This window comes from Manacus candei, unplaced genomic scaffold, assembly GCF_025592945.1.
Source record: "Manacus candei isolate 608988 ecotype Guabito, Panama unplaced genomic scaffold, ASM2559294v1 h1tg000028l, whole genome shotgun sequence".
Classification (NCBI taxonomy): domain Eukaryota; kingdom Metazoa; phylum Chordata; class Aves; order Passeriformes; family Pipridae; genus Manacus; species Manacus candei.
In genome coordinates this window covers 34129839-34148777 of record NW_026138076.1, presented here as the reverse complement: position 1 = coordinate 34148777, position 18939 = coordinate 34129839, and the positions used below count along the sequence as shown (strand labels likewise).

The window sequence follows — 18939 nt, the reverse complement described above, 5'->3', positions numbered from 1 at the left end:
TGTTCCCTCCAGAACTGTTTCTCCACTCAGAAGACGCAGATAATCAGAGCAATGCTTTGATGAAATGCCCCAACTGCCCAGTCAGAACTTAAAGCTCACAATGACATGTTAGAAGAGGATTGAGGGGGGAGTGTCCACCTAACTTGAAAACACTGCAGTTTTTAACAAAATGAACCATCTGGAAAAGTGTTTGTGGCTTAACGTGCTCTCCGAAAGTTAAAAGAGGATATGAAATTCACACACAATGTATCAATACATTTTCACTCAAGTGCCCAATAAGCCAAACCAGTTTGTGGAATCCAGAGCAGGGAAAAGCAGAGAAGGTGGGCATAGTTCCTTTAACAAAAAGACTAAAAATAATCATCATCCTCATCACTTATCACCTCTGCAAGGAAGGGTCCTCACATTTAAGTACATTGAGCCAAAGAACATCTATGGCAGACACATATAGGGTAAATACAAAACAACCTCCTCACAAAAAGAATACAGTTGGGTCAGAAACTCTACATAGCCAATTTTGAGGCATAGCATTCCATCCCACCACTAAGCAGCTCCCTCTCTGCCCTCTGGGAGTTAAGAACCCCTTTACAAACACCAGGCTTCAAAACAATAAAGACTCGTCTGAGAAAACACTCCACTTACTGCTGTGCCCTAAGTCACACACACACACACACAATGGCAACGCAATGGTTCTCATGTTTCTAACTCTCCGACTGACTTTGTGGGGAGAAGAGAACAGGAATTAGCCCTGTATCTTCAGCAGCCATGAAAAGCACAAAAATAGCCTGCCTTCTTCAGGCAGTATAAAAAGCAGAAAGAAAGACTTGAGCTTTTGGTGAATTGCTGATTCTTTTCTCTGCAAACAGCTCCAATCACTCAAGTACATAAAACATTTAGAGTTACTGGATTGCTGCTGCTATTCAGCCCAGTGGTAAAAGACTGTGACTGATACAAATGCAGAGGAAATTCTTGAGAAAAAGAAGAAAGTCAAGTGAAGATGATGTAGGAAGGTCTGTTCTGCCATTGCACTGTCAGCCAAGAGTGGCCACAGGAGACTTTTGTATTTTAATTTATGCTCTCTCAGTCAGGCTGAGGAGCAGCTGCTGCTGCAGTAAGAGCAGAGAACGTACGGCTGTCAGCAGGGCAGACAGGAGGGCAGCCCTGATGCCTGATACCCTGCAGAGAGAAGAAAGATAGCAGAAAAAGAAAGACTTCCCCAGCAGGGACCCCTCACTGCAAAAACAGATTCTGGCTGGCAAGAGCAAAAGCTGTTCTCTTCAATGAGCTTCAGCAGTACTGGTATGGAGAAGAAGTGGAAAAACAGAACCAGGGAAAAACATTAAAAAAGTATATATATACACACATAAACATATCTTTATATAAAAGTAAACATCCTAGTAAACATGGATTTTATTAACACTAGTAGAAACCATAGTTTTGTAGCAATTACACCTTTGAAAGTATACCTAGCCCACAGCATGAAATTCAGTTTGCAGGATGGGTTTATTTCTTCTTCAGTAGAATCTATCATATCAAAGATCAGGGTATGATGCAAAACACAGTTATACAGCAAACACCAAGGATGGAGGTAAGAGAGGGAACCACTCTTTGTTGCTGCCAAGAAAACACTAATTAATCCAAGTAGTTCACATATATATAAAAAAAACCAAAAATAAAACCCACACACCCCCCCAAAAACCCCCACAAAATCACACACCTAAAAACTTAAGAAAACCAAAACTATCAACCAAACAAAATAACATACCTTTAAATGCAAAGCCTCAAAGCACTTTGTTCTATTGTGCAAGTTTTCATTGAAGTACTTCTAAAATAGATCCCCGTGCAGCAAATAAAACAGATTTCAGGATGAACACCTACCAAACTGTTTTCTCAGGTCTTCTTCCTTTTTTTTTTTTTCATTTCCTATAACAACAGGAATTTAGATTAAGTTGTTTATCTGGAAATCCCATTCCCAATGGGATCAGATCATGGACCTGGGCCCTGGGAATAAGGACTTACAAAGGCATTCAGAAGCATTCATTTATTATTTCTTAGTAAAACAAAAAGTCTTAGAACTCTGTCAGCTTTTTTTTTTCCCCAAGCCTAGTAAACTAACTTAAATCTAAAGTCAGCCTCTGCGTGGTCAGCTAGCTTTAAAGGATCTGGTATTTTTCGGTGAGAACCTTATCACCAGCTTATGTGGCTCTCTTGCCTATCTCTTGTCTTCTCTCAGTCAGCCAGTAAATACAAGTAGTCACCCATGACACTTATGTTCTTCCTCCCTTCTCAAGACTATTATGCAAATAAACAAGAAAAGTCTCACATTGCATTTACCAGGTGTCAAATGCCATGGTATGACGTAAGGTGACTTCTATAAACTTGTCTTAACAAATTTGCTTGGGCTACAACACAACCTTAGGGATGTCATGCTTATACAGCACCGATGACTCCACTGTACTGTCTGGCCACTGATTTACCTGATGCAAACCCTCAAAGTCGTACTCCTAGCACATTGGTCTCTGCTTCAGAGACAGCCTAGGCAGCAGGTAGCACTGCCCAAAAGCCACAGACTTGCTCGTGGACTTTCTCAGGGCCCAGACAAGAAAGGAATTTCCCACCTTTCCTTCCAAAATAATAGGTAAGTGCTACATTTGAGCTCTTATGTTAAAGCTAATTTCTAGAACCTACCAAAATAGTAATCAAAGGAAGGAACAGTCTGGCAGCTGCCTGAGAACACTCTTCAGATTCACCTGCCTATCGCAAAACTCTCAGCCCTAGTATACCATTGTTACTTAATAAGGATCCACCATAACCAATGTCAGAATTAAATAAGAACTCTGGGAGTGCAGACTTGCTCATTTCTTCCTTTTGGGAGGCAAGGGAGAGAGAGGATGAGAAAGGACAAGCAATTGGAATCCTACATAAAAACTGCCATCTATATACCTTGCTGTTAAACACAGCCTGGGCTGAAAATGGTTAATTCATTGTAACTGGAGGAGCTGTGTAAAGATCCAAGTAGGTCACCATCTGGAAACTTAAAGCTCCTCTTCCCAGCAGAAAGCTTTTTCATCTGTGACATCCAGCTGTAGTTGCCTTGGACTGCTACACTTACTTGACTTTACACGCCTCCTACATTTGTAATTCAACCATTCGAACCACTGAAAAGGAAGGTATCCAAAATTTGTTTCTTAATGGTATTGTGTGGAAAAGCCAGGGGCAGGGTACAGAGGGAGCAGATAAAAGGTGTTTCAAACTACATTCTTTAGATGCAGGATTTTCATTGTGGTTTCACAGAAACTAAGCAGATGAACATGAAAGTTAATTGACTCCAAGCTGCAGAATGCTTTATTAGATGCCTGTTGGAACTCCACCTCTTGCAAAAGTAAGCCAATACTAATAGGGAAAATGTACAGCTAACAACTGGATGTCACACACTTCAGAAAGGCAGAGATTCAAGGACCAACCAGATAAATTCACAAAGAAAAATCCATATAGGGATTCCAAGCACAAAGATACTGATTCTAGATCTGAAAGGCTGGGGATTCAGAGCATACTCCCTAACATTTATCACTACCTGCCTTGTTTCTCATACTTCTTACCAGCTGGCCGCTGTTCTAAGAATATTTACCTTAAACAAACCTATTGTCTGGTCCAGTATGATCACTGGTATGGTCTCTGCTGCACTTCTAAAAAGGTTGAGGACTACCTTAACAGTGATGCCTTATTTTATTCTGCATCAGGAATTCTATACCTTATTTATTCTATATCAGAAAATGCTTCAATCCAAACATAATGCTAGATGTCAGAGAGGAAAGACTAGAACAGCTCACAGCATTTCACCATAAAAGCTTCAAAACAACTTTCTGCCCAACCCTCCACAAGTTTTCATCTTGCATCCTATCCAAATCTAAGAACATTCCCATATTAAAAGGAAGACACTGATTTAACAGTTTATCTGAATTTAAACAAACGTTTCAATTCTATATATTCTCATTAAAGTAACAATTTCTTGAAAATTTCAGAGCTACCTTTAATAACACTCACAAAATTACTTCCAATACTACCTTTGAAACCTAAGATTATTTACTCCTTTTGCTTTCGGTTCCTTTACTGATGATTTTAGTTTGTTGAGAACATTTCACGAACAGCAAATATATAACTCATCCTGAACACTGAGAATTCATTTTGAAATTTTGTTACAGTTTACAGATCATGCAGTCCAAACTGCTGGCATTACCTCAGCTTAAGCCTGAAAGAAGAATTTTCACTAGACACATTTATCCCAAAGCTCAAGGGAGAAAGAAAAGAGCACACCTTTACCACCCTTAAGTAAAGTACAGCAGAAAAACCATTCCAAACTCCTGCTGGGTCATACCAGACCAGTATTGATGGTTTAGTTTCCATAACTTCTGTAGTAACTCTAGCTCTGCAGATTTCAACATGCCTTTCACAACTCAGGCTTTCTTAACTCAGCCTGGCGTCAATCAAAGGTATCAGACCTTGAAAACAACAGGGAAATGACAACTTGTCCACAGACTTCAAAGTTAATTAAGATTAATATTTTCAAGGGACATTGCTCGGTCTACAGTGGGGTTTTTTTTCCAGATTGGGTCTGTCCATAAAAATTACTAATTATGCCAAATATTAATTGCAGTGGTGGTGTTTGACATGGACAACACTCATAAAAACAAAACCTACATGACTTTAACTCAAGGCAGTTAAACCAGATAGGTTTTTCAGTAGCAAAATGGTCTGTTTAGTTCCCCTGGTCACATCCTCACCTGAGTGGAGCTGTCTTCCTCTTATGCCACTCTTCACCAGCCTCTCAGTTGGTTTATGAAGCTATACCTTACACTGGCCCAACTGTTCTAAGTTAGTTTAGCTGGCAAGGATACCATCTTGAAATGTCCTCTGGGAAAAAAACCCATCAAACCTCCAAACTACTTTTGATCTGTATGGGACCCCATCTGGAAATTAAAGATTATTCAAAAATGCCTTTTTAACCACATCTTTCACACCGTACAAAACAGAGCCAAATATATCTTAAAATAAACAAACACCTGTTCTAGGTATTTAAAAGTTGTCAATCCACACAAAAGTAACAGAAATTCAGACTACAGGATCTTCAAACTTTTAAACTTGAAACCATTAAAATTTTGACGTTTTTAATAAGAGCTGTAGGTACATTAATATATTGTTTCTTCACATACTAGTGAGAAATAAAAGAGCAAGATTCTTTCCCTTGGGGAACTCCCTTGCATCGAATCTAGTCAAAAGGGAAGGCTCTGCACATCTCCAAAACTGTGGAGCAACTTTTGGCTCTGGAGGCTAATGTTTCATTTGAAGGTACATGACAATTTAGCTGATTAAGGATTCAGTGCAATAGCTCAAAGTTCTTCATCTCCCTTGGTGGTACAATGAATCTAAAAGCAGGGATTGTTAACTTTGACCCTTTTTTTTTTCCTGAGCCATCAATAAGAATCAGTTGCACAGTTCTCTAAAGCCTTCCTCGAAGGCAAAAAGAAAGGTGGCTCTTACTGTTTACTTTTAATAGTATTGAAATCATTGGTATTAGCACAGACTATAACTACCTACTCATATTGCTTTTCCACAAAGTGCTGAAACAATCCAATAGTAGAAAATAAATGCAATATGCATCAAGTTCTACATTTGGACTGTTTTTACTTCTTCTTTATCAATCACCAAAGTATAAACAAAACTAGACCGAGATGTTCAGTTCCCATTCAGCTATAAATTGATTTTCAGGCTTGATTTATATACATGGCTTCTTTTATGCTTTGTTTACAGAAATTATCAAGTAAGCTAGTGTATCAGATAAAATAAGACACCATTAGCAGTAATGGAACATATTTCATGCAGAAGCCATTATCTTTAGCCCAAGATGCTGTCGAAGTTCAGATGCCATAAACAAAATGTGGAGATTTCTTATGTGGTTAATGGTAGACCACATAAGTAGTGGTATTTTAGAGCTGAGCATTAGCAGCTCCATTGGACAAAGATTTATCATGAAGTTGCTGCTGTTATGTACATGCCTGGCAAAAGCAGGACTCAGTGCTCAATGAAGTACTATGAATTGCTAGTTATAAAAAAATTACACCAGTGACCAGCTCGCTGCCCAGACTAGTGGCAAGGCACATAGCCTGCAGAAACCACTGTTAAGTGGTATTTCAGCACATGTAAAGCTATTTCATCCAATCACACCACTGCTCTACAACTAGAGAGAATACAGTCACAATTGCTTGCTGAGGACAAACTCCATGTGCTTCATTGGCTGAGTTCTCCCAGTGCTACAAGTATTAGAGTCACATATAGCTCCTGCTACTGAGGGGAAGTTATCATCTAAAGGATGGTCAGACAGGATGCTTATTCTAAAACACAAATGAGTGGGAACGCTGCCTGATAGGCTCCACTGTTCTCTGCCAGAGTTTCTGGTTAGACTACTGTAACACCCTTTTTGCCAGCTCTTAGCTACTTAGGCAACTGAGGTAATTGCTCTAGCTCTTATGAAAGACTTTTCAGTGTTTTGTTTCGGGTACCTCTTTGAGCTGTCCCACACATCCTCCCTTTTTTGTTTGTTTTTTTGTTTGTTTTTTTTTTTTTTGCAAAAAACTACATTGTTTGAAAAACAATTATGCAGCTGCCAACAAGTGATTCCCACTGAAGTCAACAGGATCTGCTCTTACGCAGAGGGTTGTAACAAGTGCCCAATCATTTACAGTGCTGAAAGCCTTTGTGCTCTATACCCTAAGTAGATGAAGGGCAATGCGGGGGGCTCATGTAAAATTAATACCACATCAGGAAGTGCATGAGGGAGAGGGAAGGTACTTAATAATTGATCCATAGTTTGTTTCTCGGAATTCTGAGACATCTTTATGGACGTTTGTTTTGGTTTGTCTTTGCGGGGTTTTTTTCCACGGTAGAAAGTTTTTAAACTAAAGTTCTACTAACAAAACAAAGTGAAACAATAACAAGGGAGCTCCCAGAATGGCGCTTTGACAACAATAACTGCAGAAAAGTATCTTTGCAGAAAGCAACATGGATACAATAAAAAATAAGGCAGTGTTTTTCAGACAAAATATGACTATCCTCTCACTTTTAAAAGACTACATTCTTAAATTTTAACACCTTCTGCTTTATGAACAAGTGGTGTATTCCATTCCTGTTCTTTTTGTGAAAAGTTACAGGTTTCTCTTCTCACCATCATTTACACAGAAGTCCAATCACATCCCGCAATGCAAAGTCCATCCTTCCAACTTATAAAGTCCTTTGAATTCCTCAAGCTAGGTGTCTAATACTGCTCACTTGAACAATTTTAACAACACAGCTACACCAGAAGTGTAGCTCTCATCATCTGCAGTCATTTTAAGGACATGTTACAGTGGCAGATTGGAGCAAGATAGCCTTTTAAAGTAAATGAAAATCTGACCTTGGTACACTACGGAGATTTAAACAAACAGCAATACCCACTGGAGTTCTTATCATCTCCAAAGACACAAAAAAGGAATCCCACCAACTCTCAACCCTGTGGACATGTAGCTGAATTCCAGTAACAAAGCCAGCAAACTGCGCCTCTTGGAGCACGGCAATGACCATGCAGAGGCTCTTGTGGGCTAACAGCACAGACCCAGCTGAGCTTTCAACTCCAGGTGACAAGAGCAAGAACAGACACATATAGGACACAAAAAGGGCTTTCTTGGAGAATGGAACAGTCTCTGCAAGTTGGAGTACAGCACAAACTGAAAGGAGGGCGAAAACAACAAGAATCAGGTAACAAGAGGCAGGAACAGTGATTTATCCAGGCAGTAGTAAGCTGCTATTGACAAGAAAGCCACAAGTAACAGTGGAGTACATCATCACTGTCATTTATTAAGTATGACATTTAAAATAATATATGAAATACTGGATGATAGAGAGTTCACTGGAAATCACACACACACACACACACACACATACACATACAGAGAAATTTCTGGGATGGAAAAAGTTGAAGACACAAGCTACCGTTGCCCGCTGTTGCTGTCCTTTTGCCTTTGTCAGAGGTCAGCCCCTCTGCAGAACAGCTGATAGGGTCATGAAACTATGGGGCAGAGAAGAGTACTCAGAACAAAAAAAATGGCCAGATGGGAGCTACAACTCATTCACCTCTTACAGTGGCACAAACTCTTCAGTGTCAGTCTCATCAGGACTGGCAGTGGTTTTCTTTAATATGCAAAGTTATTAACTGCATCTGTTCAGGAGCTACTTTCTCTCCCACAAGCATGAGAATGGTTTAGGAAAAATGAGGGAAAGCAGAGGTCAACAAGGATGTAAACCATGTAAAACTTTAACAGGTTTATGTTCTTGAGTCAAACACAAACTTACTTGCATGGAAAAGTTTCTGCAAAATAAAACATTGATTCAAATACCACAAACCACTAGAGTTACCCAGGAAGTGGTTTTGCCTATCTTCAAAATGAAGAAAACAAAACAAAACAAAAAGCAACGTTTTCAAACCACACCCAGCCCACAGAGCTGAAGCAGGAACACAACTGGTGACCATGCCAGAGCTCCCAGCAGGAACAGAACAGTACAATAGTCAGAGGAAGCAAAAAGTCCTTTGCCCGTAACAGCAATTAGATGGGTTTCCAGTCCCTTCAAGTGCTCCTTTTAGATACACAACAATAGATAAATACATAAGTTAATAATAAACTTCTGCTCTAGCAAGAAAAAAAAATTTTTTAGTACTGCGTTATTTTATGTACATGTTTTATATATATATATACATATATATATATATATATGCATGCATAGTATTATATATATATATAAATGTATCTCCAACATTAAATGCATACTAACCTTTTGTTTGTAACAAAGCCACCAGAAAGGATACTACTTGGGAAGGGACAATCATGACAAATTCTCTTCAGAGAGATCATTTGCCACCCCATCTAGCAGGCCACTCCAATGAAGGATTTGCATTATTACAGGGAGTGGCATGGTGTTTAGAATGACATTTATGGGAAGGAGAAGAAACTAGAGAGGTAAATGATGGAGTTGTCCACTTAACCTTAAGTTCAAATTAAGTTCACATTACAATAAACTTGGTAGACAAACATTGCTCTTTGTTTCTCCACTTCACTGAGCACTAAGGAGAAAACAGATAACCACCACAACTCTTACAAAAACAGAGATCAAAGTGCACCAGAGGGGTATTCCCAAGTAGCCCATGTCTACATAACAGTCCTCACTGGAGTGAGTTATCTATTAACACAGCAGCATGTCTTACACCTCTGTGTACTCTTGAGTCCAAAACCACTTTACCTAGAGTTGAGACAGGCCATGCTTGTACAATCACTTAAAGTTGATCTGTGCAGGGAAAGGAGAAGATGGTCCTATCATTTTCCCATACTTCACTCTTGCAGCTAAACAGCAAGTCAATAGAAATTGTTCCAGATGAGAGAGTTCTCAGTCAGATCTGGTAACTGACTGCTATCAGTCCACTGAAGCTGTATTAACACATGTGGTTCTGCAGCCTTGTGCCAGCCTCAGCCACTTGCAGCCCCCTGCTTTCATTTTGACACCAGAATTTGCAAGACAGCACACCAAAACCAGCCACGAAACTACTGCCAACCAAGGTGGGGAAGTGGTCCTGCTACAGAAATAGGTCTTCCTAGGTATTCAGAGAGGAAAAAAATTTGAATTAGGCAACACCTCATATGACCCCTTAATGCTTACAGAAAGAAAAAGAAACAAGAGAATGTTCATGATATCAAGCAATATTGATTAGAAACTGGACCTAGTAATTTTTTAAGTACAATTATACATATTTCATATTTATATATACACATTTTTATAGTCTTCACAAGCCAAATGGCTGAATTTTCATCTAGGAATTAATTAGATATCTCCTTGGAAAAGAGGGATTCTAATTGTGCAAGTTTTACCTCTTCTTTTTAAATTATTTTAATTTTATATTTCATTATTGTTGGACTGACTGAATTCACACATATTCCTTTTGACATACACCCACATAAACTGGCAGTCAGGAAGACAACTTCTATGAAATGCTATCTTATACCCACAGGGAACCTTTCTAGTTTTATATTTAGGTGGTAAAAATTAAAACATCTGAAACCCTTGCTCTGTGCATAGTAGAACACCTCTGTATACTCCCAGCTGAGAATAGCCCCAGATACTTGCCAACCCTCCTCTTCATTACCTAGTAGGACTCGATGTTTTAAACTGTCACCATTTCGAAATTCTGTTCTCCAGCCTGAAACACTCTAACCTCATGGCATTGCAAAGACAAACTTGAGAGTGATCTTCCACAAGGTGACACAGTTAACCGAAGCATTGCATGAAGTAGCAAAACCTTTGCTAAATATTATCTGTAAATGTTTTTCCTCAGTGTCTCCATTTTTATATATAAAGCATTTACAGCATGTAGAGGGAACTCCCATCAAGCTCTTTTTAAATCACAGCTGGTTGGAACACAGAATGCAGCAGAAGAGATGCAGTTCAGTGCGAGGGAAGCACAGAGAACCTAGCCTCAAAAGGGTAAATATATGCATATGTGAAGCTTAGATGGGTACATAAAGCAAAGGTGTCCAACAGGCAGAACCTGTGATGCAGGCTCTGACAAAATAACAGATACCAGGTGGATCTGCTTGGGGTGACACCCCACACAAAGTGCTACCGCATCTTTGCTTAGGGCACCAGAGCTCAGCTGAGAGAGTCTGCCCTCTTGACACAGAGAAAATCCTGACATAAAACAGTGTTCCACATCATAGAAGTTTTGCCCCTAAATCAAAGTAAATTAAGCTGGGCTCTCATCAAATGTAAGGTACTAACACTAGGAAACACCCCGTAGGCTGACTTATTTCAAGCATCCTTGCAGTATCATTTCTATCACACTCATTACCCTCTAACAGTAGCTTACTGGAGCTAGGACCAGAGACATACTCAGGTTTTAACTCATTAACACTATGTTCAAGAAAACAAAACAGAAGCCTCTATGAACCCAAAGTATTGCATGTATCTAAAGATACCTAGTCTCCTTTTAATGCTTTCTTTGAATTTAATACCACAAAGAAGGATCAAACACTTTCAGAAATAATGTTACTTGCTTATTGAGGAGAAAAAGAACCTATTTAAGCAAAATACAATTTTACAATTCTTTTTTTTTTCCATAAGAAGTTATGTTGTTAGGAAAACCAGGTGACGAAAGGTACAGAACAGATATACAAAGTGTCTTCATAATATGTATTTGCTTTGCTGCAAAAAGAAAAAAGCTCTTCCATCACAATACATCAGGAACTTTGCTTGAAATGATTTTCAATATTATTTGATGTAATGGAGTCTTCACTAAGAGCACAGGGATTTTCAAGGCCTGGAAGAGGCATATTGATTTTTCCCAGTTCTGTGGGAAATTGACAGTTCATTCATAAGATCCTCTGTGTGTGCTGAAATACTTATTCTAAATGTGTCCAGAGGAAAGTGGCTGGGAAGTTGAAACATTAGCAGAAGAATCTGATGTGGAGACTGATGTGCATTAAAATAAATACCTGTACTGCCATTTGGTTCATTTATTTTATAAAGCTAAAGGAGTAGGATCTGACTGTTTTTAGCATCTCCGCAAGTTAGGCCATCTGGAGGTTATATGAGATCACACTGAGTCAGAGTTTGATACCAAATCAAGCACCCCTGACTGCAAGCCTCAGTGTGTTAGTGACATTTTTAAATGCCAGCATAAGAAGGCGGCTGAACTGCTCTAGATCTCTGTGTACGTTACAGAAGTAGCTACACCGAGCACTGTGCCAAGAGTGACATCCACCCACAACAACCCTTAACACCTGTACAAAATACTGCTGAAATCAGTGAAAATCTATATCCACAGTGATCCGTGAGATAGGATATTTTGTGGCAGGAGCAGCAGAACAATCACAAAAAATGGGATGTTTTCCAAACTCACACAACAGTACAATGAAAAAGAAACAGATTATTCTTTACTGATTTGAGGTCTAATGTTTTCCTAGATTTTGCACTGTAAATGTGTCATTAAATGCAATTCAGTACATTCATTAAAATGGATAAGCTTTTTCTGTTTTACTTCTTTACTGCATTGCAACAATACTTGCTAACTTTTATGAGAAACAAAGACAGAAACTGGTACAAGAGTACAAAGTCACTATGAAATGCTAGCTAATGGAAAAGTCAGATATTAAGAAGAGTTTAAAATATTACCATACTGGAAGGCACTTTTAGGGCTAATGCTAACAGTGACTTCTGGGTCATCTCTAACAGAGCTGGGTTACTTCACAAGCTATTTAGCTTCTCGCTCCTGTCCATATCAATAAAACAATGACAGTCCTGTTGACAGACTACTAGCCATGTACTTGAGAAACGTGCTGCATATTTTGGGTAAAGCCAAGTCTGAAGGCTGGTTCTCTCCTACAGCACTACGCTTTAAGATCAGAATCCCCTAACTGGCAGAATTAGGTCAAGCGATTTCTTTGGGTCAAAAGATATTCTCTCCCACCTCCAGTTTTAATTGAAAGTAAAACATTATAGTCTAAATGTTCACAGCAAATCTTCACAGCTTACTGCTTTTGGTTAATGGAGTATAAACTGTTGAAGTACTTAGCCTGAATACTTAACAACACATCAGCTTCTTGCTCCAAATTTATTACTTGTAGTAGTCCAGGTGCCAAAACCAGTTTCTAATTTGTTTTCAACATAGACATCATAAAGTCTATTTGTAGGAATGGAAATCAAAAGAAAAGGAAGCAATGTAAGCCCAAGTTTCTCATCCTCTACTAATCATTAACTTGCATCTTACAGAGTTTAAGGAACAAAGAATAAATTAAAAGTTCACTAAGAAGTACATCACGATTGTTGTAATCTATAGAACTAGGTTTTAGAGAGCATTCTTAAATGGCAGATTACATACATATTTTCAAACTCCTGTCCACTGGAGAGGATAGAGAAGTTCCTTACATTTTTCTTCTTTCTACTCTCCACACAAAAACAACAACAAAAACACCCAAACCCTTCCTTCTCCCTTGCCCCCAAAAAAACTTTCTCCCCCACATTTTCCATCTGAAAATTATCCTACATCTATTGCACCTGGTAAGTAATTTTTTTGTTTGTTTACAAGAATATGTTTTCTGGGTTCCCATCTGGGAAAAAAGCCTTTCTTCCCCAGGATAGCTGATGCTTGCCTTCCCTATATGCTTATTATATCATACACTGCAGTTGAATATGTACATATTCATACACATAATCCATACACCAAAAAGTTTACAATTACAAGACTGCCTTACAGAATTAAGGTAGCACGTCCACCCTGATATTCAGTGTTACAGAACATGGATTTCTTGCCTTTATTAAGGAAGTATTATCAACATGCAACAAAGGGGATGACATTAGGACCAAAGACAACCTCTTTTTACACATACACATATCAGTAAGATGTTTCACTTGCAGAAGTATTCTGTTGGGACTGACTGTACTCTGCGTGCCATTCACATTTTTCTCTGACTGGAACATTAAAGATTCAAAATTGACTCTTCGTACTTTGAGACAGATGTGCAACCAGAAAAAACTTACTCTGACAATTCAATCAAGGTGAGAGACTGGTAAATATATTTACCAAATTCATCTTTAACAGAGAAGAAAAGTATGTAAGCTGCTTATGATAGTTTCTATAATATTCTCTTGAAGTACATTGACATCAAACAGGAGGAGTCACACAATCAACCACAATGAGTTTTCTCTAGCTCTTGTGCCCTTACACTTCTTCAGTCTTTCAGAAACTAGAGACATCAAAGAGCTTAAAACAGTAACATATTTACAAACATCTAGTTTGGGAAAACAAATATTTATGAGAAAGGAAACAGTTTCATCCATGTTCCTTACCTATTTCTTTTTGTATGACCAATGACACAGTCTATCACCAAGCTATAAGGGAATGCAAGGCAAGGAAAAATTCTATGCCATGAACAATCTCTACAAATCTGAAGCAAGTCTCTTGGAGCCAGGAGCTACTAAATTTTTATATGCATTTGAAATACTGGGGCTACACCTGCTGAAAGAGACACTGAGGAGTTCAAGAATCACAAACTCACAACAACGCATCTCTTTCATCAATATATATACCACTTCCCTTCACTGTTACAAAACAGCAGGATACTTGCCCAAAACAAGCATTGTTTTGCTTCTGGCAAGACCACTTGTGGAATGTTTAGCTATCTGTGCTATTAAGAAATGCAAAATAAAAAATAAGAATCATTTGATCATAAAAGGGGGAAGGGAGGGAAATGAACAGAATGCTTCCACTTCCACTGCAAGGACATCTTCTCAATGCAAATTTTTAAAGATCAAATGCAGCAGAATGCATTAGAAAATTGCACGGAACAAACATTGATTTGTTTTGGCAAGGGAAAATTACATAATCCAAACTTCCTTGTGGATATCTGAAAACCAGCTGACATCAAAAATTATTTTTTCCCCTTCTGAAAACAAACTATCAACAATGTACAAAATTTAAAAAGCAATCTATTGGTTGTCCTTTAAAGGTCACTGCACTTTTCCAACACTTTTCCCATAACACACTTACATAACCTTATTTTCTTTCTGCTATCTCTCTGTAATTCGGAAGACTAGACTCCCATATGGTTGCCATCAAAACCATCAGATGCCAAGTAAATTAAAACACAAGTTATGACTTGTAATATGCTGATGTATCATAACTGCAGCATATCTCACAACTTACAGTGAATCATCAGATAAAGCAAAAGTTTCTGAGTTGTCAGTGCTTTTTATATCTTTCCAATTAGACAAGGTTCAGTGGAATCAAGTGTGGATTGAAATTCAGAGTTAAGCAATAGTATATATATGCAGTTTCCATCAAATATAATAAAACACAGAGAACAATTAAAAACAGCTCTTGGAACTAAAGTCAGCCTAAAACTGTCTTGCAAAAGTAGAGGGGGAAAGAGGGAAAAATGGTTCTTGGCCTTTGGGAAGCTGGCTGGCCTACTTTGACCTTTTGCACTCTATCTTTGACAACATTGTACATGGAAGCCTAAGGGGCTTTCTTTAACTATAGAAAAATGCTTTCTCTTACCTTATATTACAGCTTATGGTTTACCTAGACAAAACCAGAGAGGTTCATAAAAAAGCACTGTCTATTCCACCAGCTGCCAGCCTAGAAAGGTAGCAAGCCATGTGATGCTTTGCACAGGCATTATGCTAATCAAGTTAAAGCAGAGGTGTGTGCCCCCTGAACAACCTGCAGAAGGACAGCAGCTGAGCAATGTGAAGGGAGGGAGGCATAATATTGAGTTCTAAATTTTGATTTAGATGTATTTGTGCCTATTAGTTCTCCGTTCCTAAATCTTACTTTGACCACCACAAAATGAGCTTTCCTTTTCCACAGCAGCATAGTAGTCTCATAAAATAAGTTTTTCTGACCAAACACTTTCAGGATATTTACCAACATTAATACCGAATTTCCAAAAGAAATTAAGCTTGCAAATATAACTAAAACATTAATTATGCATAGACTCAGCAGATAATATTGTCTTCTACAACAGTATGAAGCACATATTTAGGCAAGAACATGTTACCTGGTGTGATGCAAGTCTGAGAACTATCTTCAAAAAGCATACTGTCACCTTTAGTCACAACTACATACAGAGCATTAGAGTGCAACTTTCCCATAGTTGTTGCTCTAATAAGTCAGTTGTGGTTTTTAAAGAAAGAAATATCTAACCAGCACAAAACCAAAAAGACAAAAAAGGCCTGGTAATTTATTTTGCCCATATTCTGTGGCATTTAAAGCCTCGGATTTTTTGTAATAATTTCAGTTTAAGTAGCATGTACAATCACTCTCCCAATCATTTCAGCAGATCTATAACATTCCTCTATTCAAGGCATTGACAATTTTCTTGTCAAAATCATTACTCTTCCAACTCATTCTCTTTTAGTCCATTGGTTTATGATGCAGAATAAAGCGTATTTCCCACTTGTTTACATTAAAATTTTTAAAGGTTGTGTTGAAACAACTATATAACAATGCTCAGGTAAAAGGTCTAACAAAGGTGTGCTACGTATCTCCACGTTTGCAAGATCCTGGAGAGTGTCATGGCATTAATATGACGACTTCTTAATCATTTTTACCTATATAAAATTACTACATTAGTGGCTAATTACTTTCTGTAAACAGCCAACTGAATTTGCAATTTTCATTTACAGCTTTTCTGGCCCAGTTTCATCATAGACTATTGAAGGATTTGCTATTAATTCAGTAAAAACAATATTAAAATGTATTCTACGAGAGTAACTGCCTATATTTTCACTCCAAATCATGAAAGATGTGGTAATAAATGCAAGTTTTCTTGTAAAGAGATTACAATATTCTAAAGAAATTACTAAACTCTTATAAAGTGCTTGGTATCCGTGAATTTCAAGAAGTTTTGCCAGGAACACAAATGAGATGATTACCATTTACAAAAGAGGAAATTTGCAAGCAAGGGCCACACATCAAGCAAGTGGCTGAGTGGGTGATATACAATTATATTTTTTCAGGTTTTCAGATTAGCATTCCAATAGTATAAAGCCTCTGGCCTAGTGGAATATCCTTTGGCCCATTCAGTTACAAGAGAGGCACACCTGCAGAAGTTGTGCTGCACCAGCCTCAAGAACACAGGACTAGAAAACGAGTAGCTACAGAAAACATACCACTTTCCAACTTGCACCCTGCACACATTAACCTTCAGAAAACAAAATGAAGGCAATTATAGGGTGTATAGCCTCTGATATACTGACAGTGCCTGAAACAGCATGTTAACATAGATTTCACCATAATCTCCCTTTCTTAGTCCAAGGACACTGCACTCAAATGTTCCTCACAGCACTTGTTTCCTGCTGCAAAATATTCATGCTCACAGCAACATATGCCTAGAAGAATCCAAATAAAGAAACAGACAAGTGAAAAGAACCATGGCAAACTCAACCACTAAAAACTGAACGTAAGAGTACAATCAAAACAGCTCTGTCGGGTCAGAATACTACAAAGCTTGCTACCACTCATCTCCAGGGGTCAGCCTGGGGCCAAGTAAACACCACATAAAGCTAGTCAGGTTCACTCTTGCAGCATACCTTCTTGATTAAGGAAAGGTATTTCAGTATAAAAATGTAATTAATCAAAACTCCCATCCTTTCAAACATCCTCTTCAGGTATCTTTATTTTCCAGGAAAACAGACTTGAGATTAGCTATAGATACCTGCTGCCCATGTAACCACTCTCTGTTCTCACCAAGGGGACAATCAGAAGCTCAGTACTGCTTAGGTTTTTTCTCTTCTATTCTTCCCCCTTTTCATCCATAAAACTTCAAAGTGGTGTGGGGTTTTTTCCTCAATTCTCCTTTCTAGTCCAAACAAGTCACTATACTGGATATATATTCTACTTGCCTTCAAAGCCCCTCAAAAACACATTCACCCTACCTGGGTTTGTGCATGTTTCTCATTGTTATGTGCAACATCTCATGACAAGAGGGGGACTGTACATGTAAGAGCCTTCACTTGACTTGAACATTCTATGCAGTAAGACCTCATCATTTACACGTGTGTGAGAATGCTCACATCCTTCCCCTCTGTGGTTCCGAAATTTGGCATGTACATCCAAAACCAGCTGCTTCTCTTTCAAATCTAACACATGGAGAAGATGCTAGAAGTACTAGTATATGAAGGTTACATTTCACTATACAGTTCTGCCTACTCTACAGCCAGAATGGTGCAACAAGATACTGTGCAGGCAGATCACAGCCAGAATCCCAACAAATGCCCAAGCGAGCCTCCCATGGGCTTGAACTTTAGGGATGGGTGGAAATACTGTTTCCCTCCTCCTCCATTCTATGCTTGCTACTACTAGTATGTGTTAACAGCTAATCATAACAAACCCTTGCCATACTCAGCTTCACCATTGTGCAATCATTAAACATCACTGTTAAGAGAATCTGAGCTGCGATGTTTTTTTTTTATTATTATTTGCATCTAACAGGGATGTCAGCGTGAAAACACGCTGATCAATTTGTTCTCCAGGCCCGGGTGTCTGGCTGCTCCCTCCCTCCCCCACCACAAAGCAGAGGAGGGGAAAGGAAGGAGGAAACAGGAAAAAAGGAGGGGGAAAAAAAAAGGCACGAAATCCTCTTCGCACCTACAACAAAAGCAATTAGGAGGGCCGGAAGGGAAGAGGAGCCGGCATCCCCGGGAGGTGGAGGAATGCAGCACCACAACTTGCCCGGGGAAGGGCTGTCCGGGGCCGGGGGGGTGTCGGAGGCGGCGGCACCCCCGGCCTCGCACCCGCACCCCATCCAAAATCCCCCGCGGCCTCGCGCCCGGCTGTCACACGTCCCTGTCGCTCCCGGCCGTGCCCAGACCGGGGGCGCCGGCGGCCGGGATGGAAGCGGAGGAGGATGAGGAGGAGGTGGCAGAGGAGGACACGAAGCGCCGCGCAACCGGCTCCGCTTACCCAGAAAATGACATTGAAGCCGAAGATGAAATATTTGATGCAACAACTGACTTCAGGCCCCTTGTAGTGCTTCCCGGACATCCTCTGCGCTCATGAAGACGCTTTGCTCGCGGCCAGGGTGAGAACCAAATGGGGGCGCGGGGGGGCGGGAGGGGGATAAAAAAAAAAAAGGAGGGGGAAGACTAGGAGGAGGGGGCTGGGAAGACTGGAAGGAGGGTAGGGGTAAGACTACGAGGCGGGGTGCGGGTGCGGCGCGGCGGGCAGGGCTCAGCGCCGGCTCCGCGCCGCGGGGAGATGCGGCAGCAGCGGCGCGGCGGCGGGTCGGCTCCGACGTGCCGGGCGCCGGGGATGGCCGGCGAGCAGCTCCCACCTCCTCCTCCTCCTCCTCTTCTCCCGCATGG

General features: G+C 39.7%; 1 protein-coding gene across 1 annotated transcript in view; it reads right to left on the bottom strand.

Annotated features, from left to right (window-relative positions):
• The window catches only part of TSPAN5 (tetraspanin 5), an 85035-nt gene extending 66349 nt beyond the window's left edge, over positions 1 to 18686 (bottom strand). The window contains exon 1 of the mRNA XM_051789799.1: positions 18539 to 18686. Within this exon, the coding sequence (XP_051645759.1) occupies positions 18539 to 18619 (81 nt within the window). The 5' untranslated portion in view covers positions 18620 to 18686. The remainder of the gene's footprint in view (positions 1 to 18538) is intronic.
• Positions 18687 to 18939: the final 253 nt, after the last annotated feature.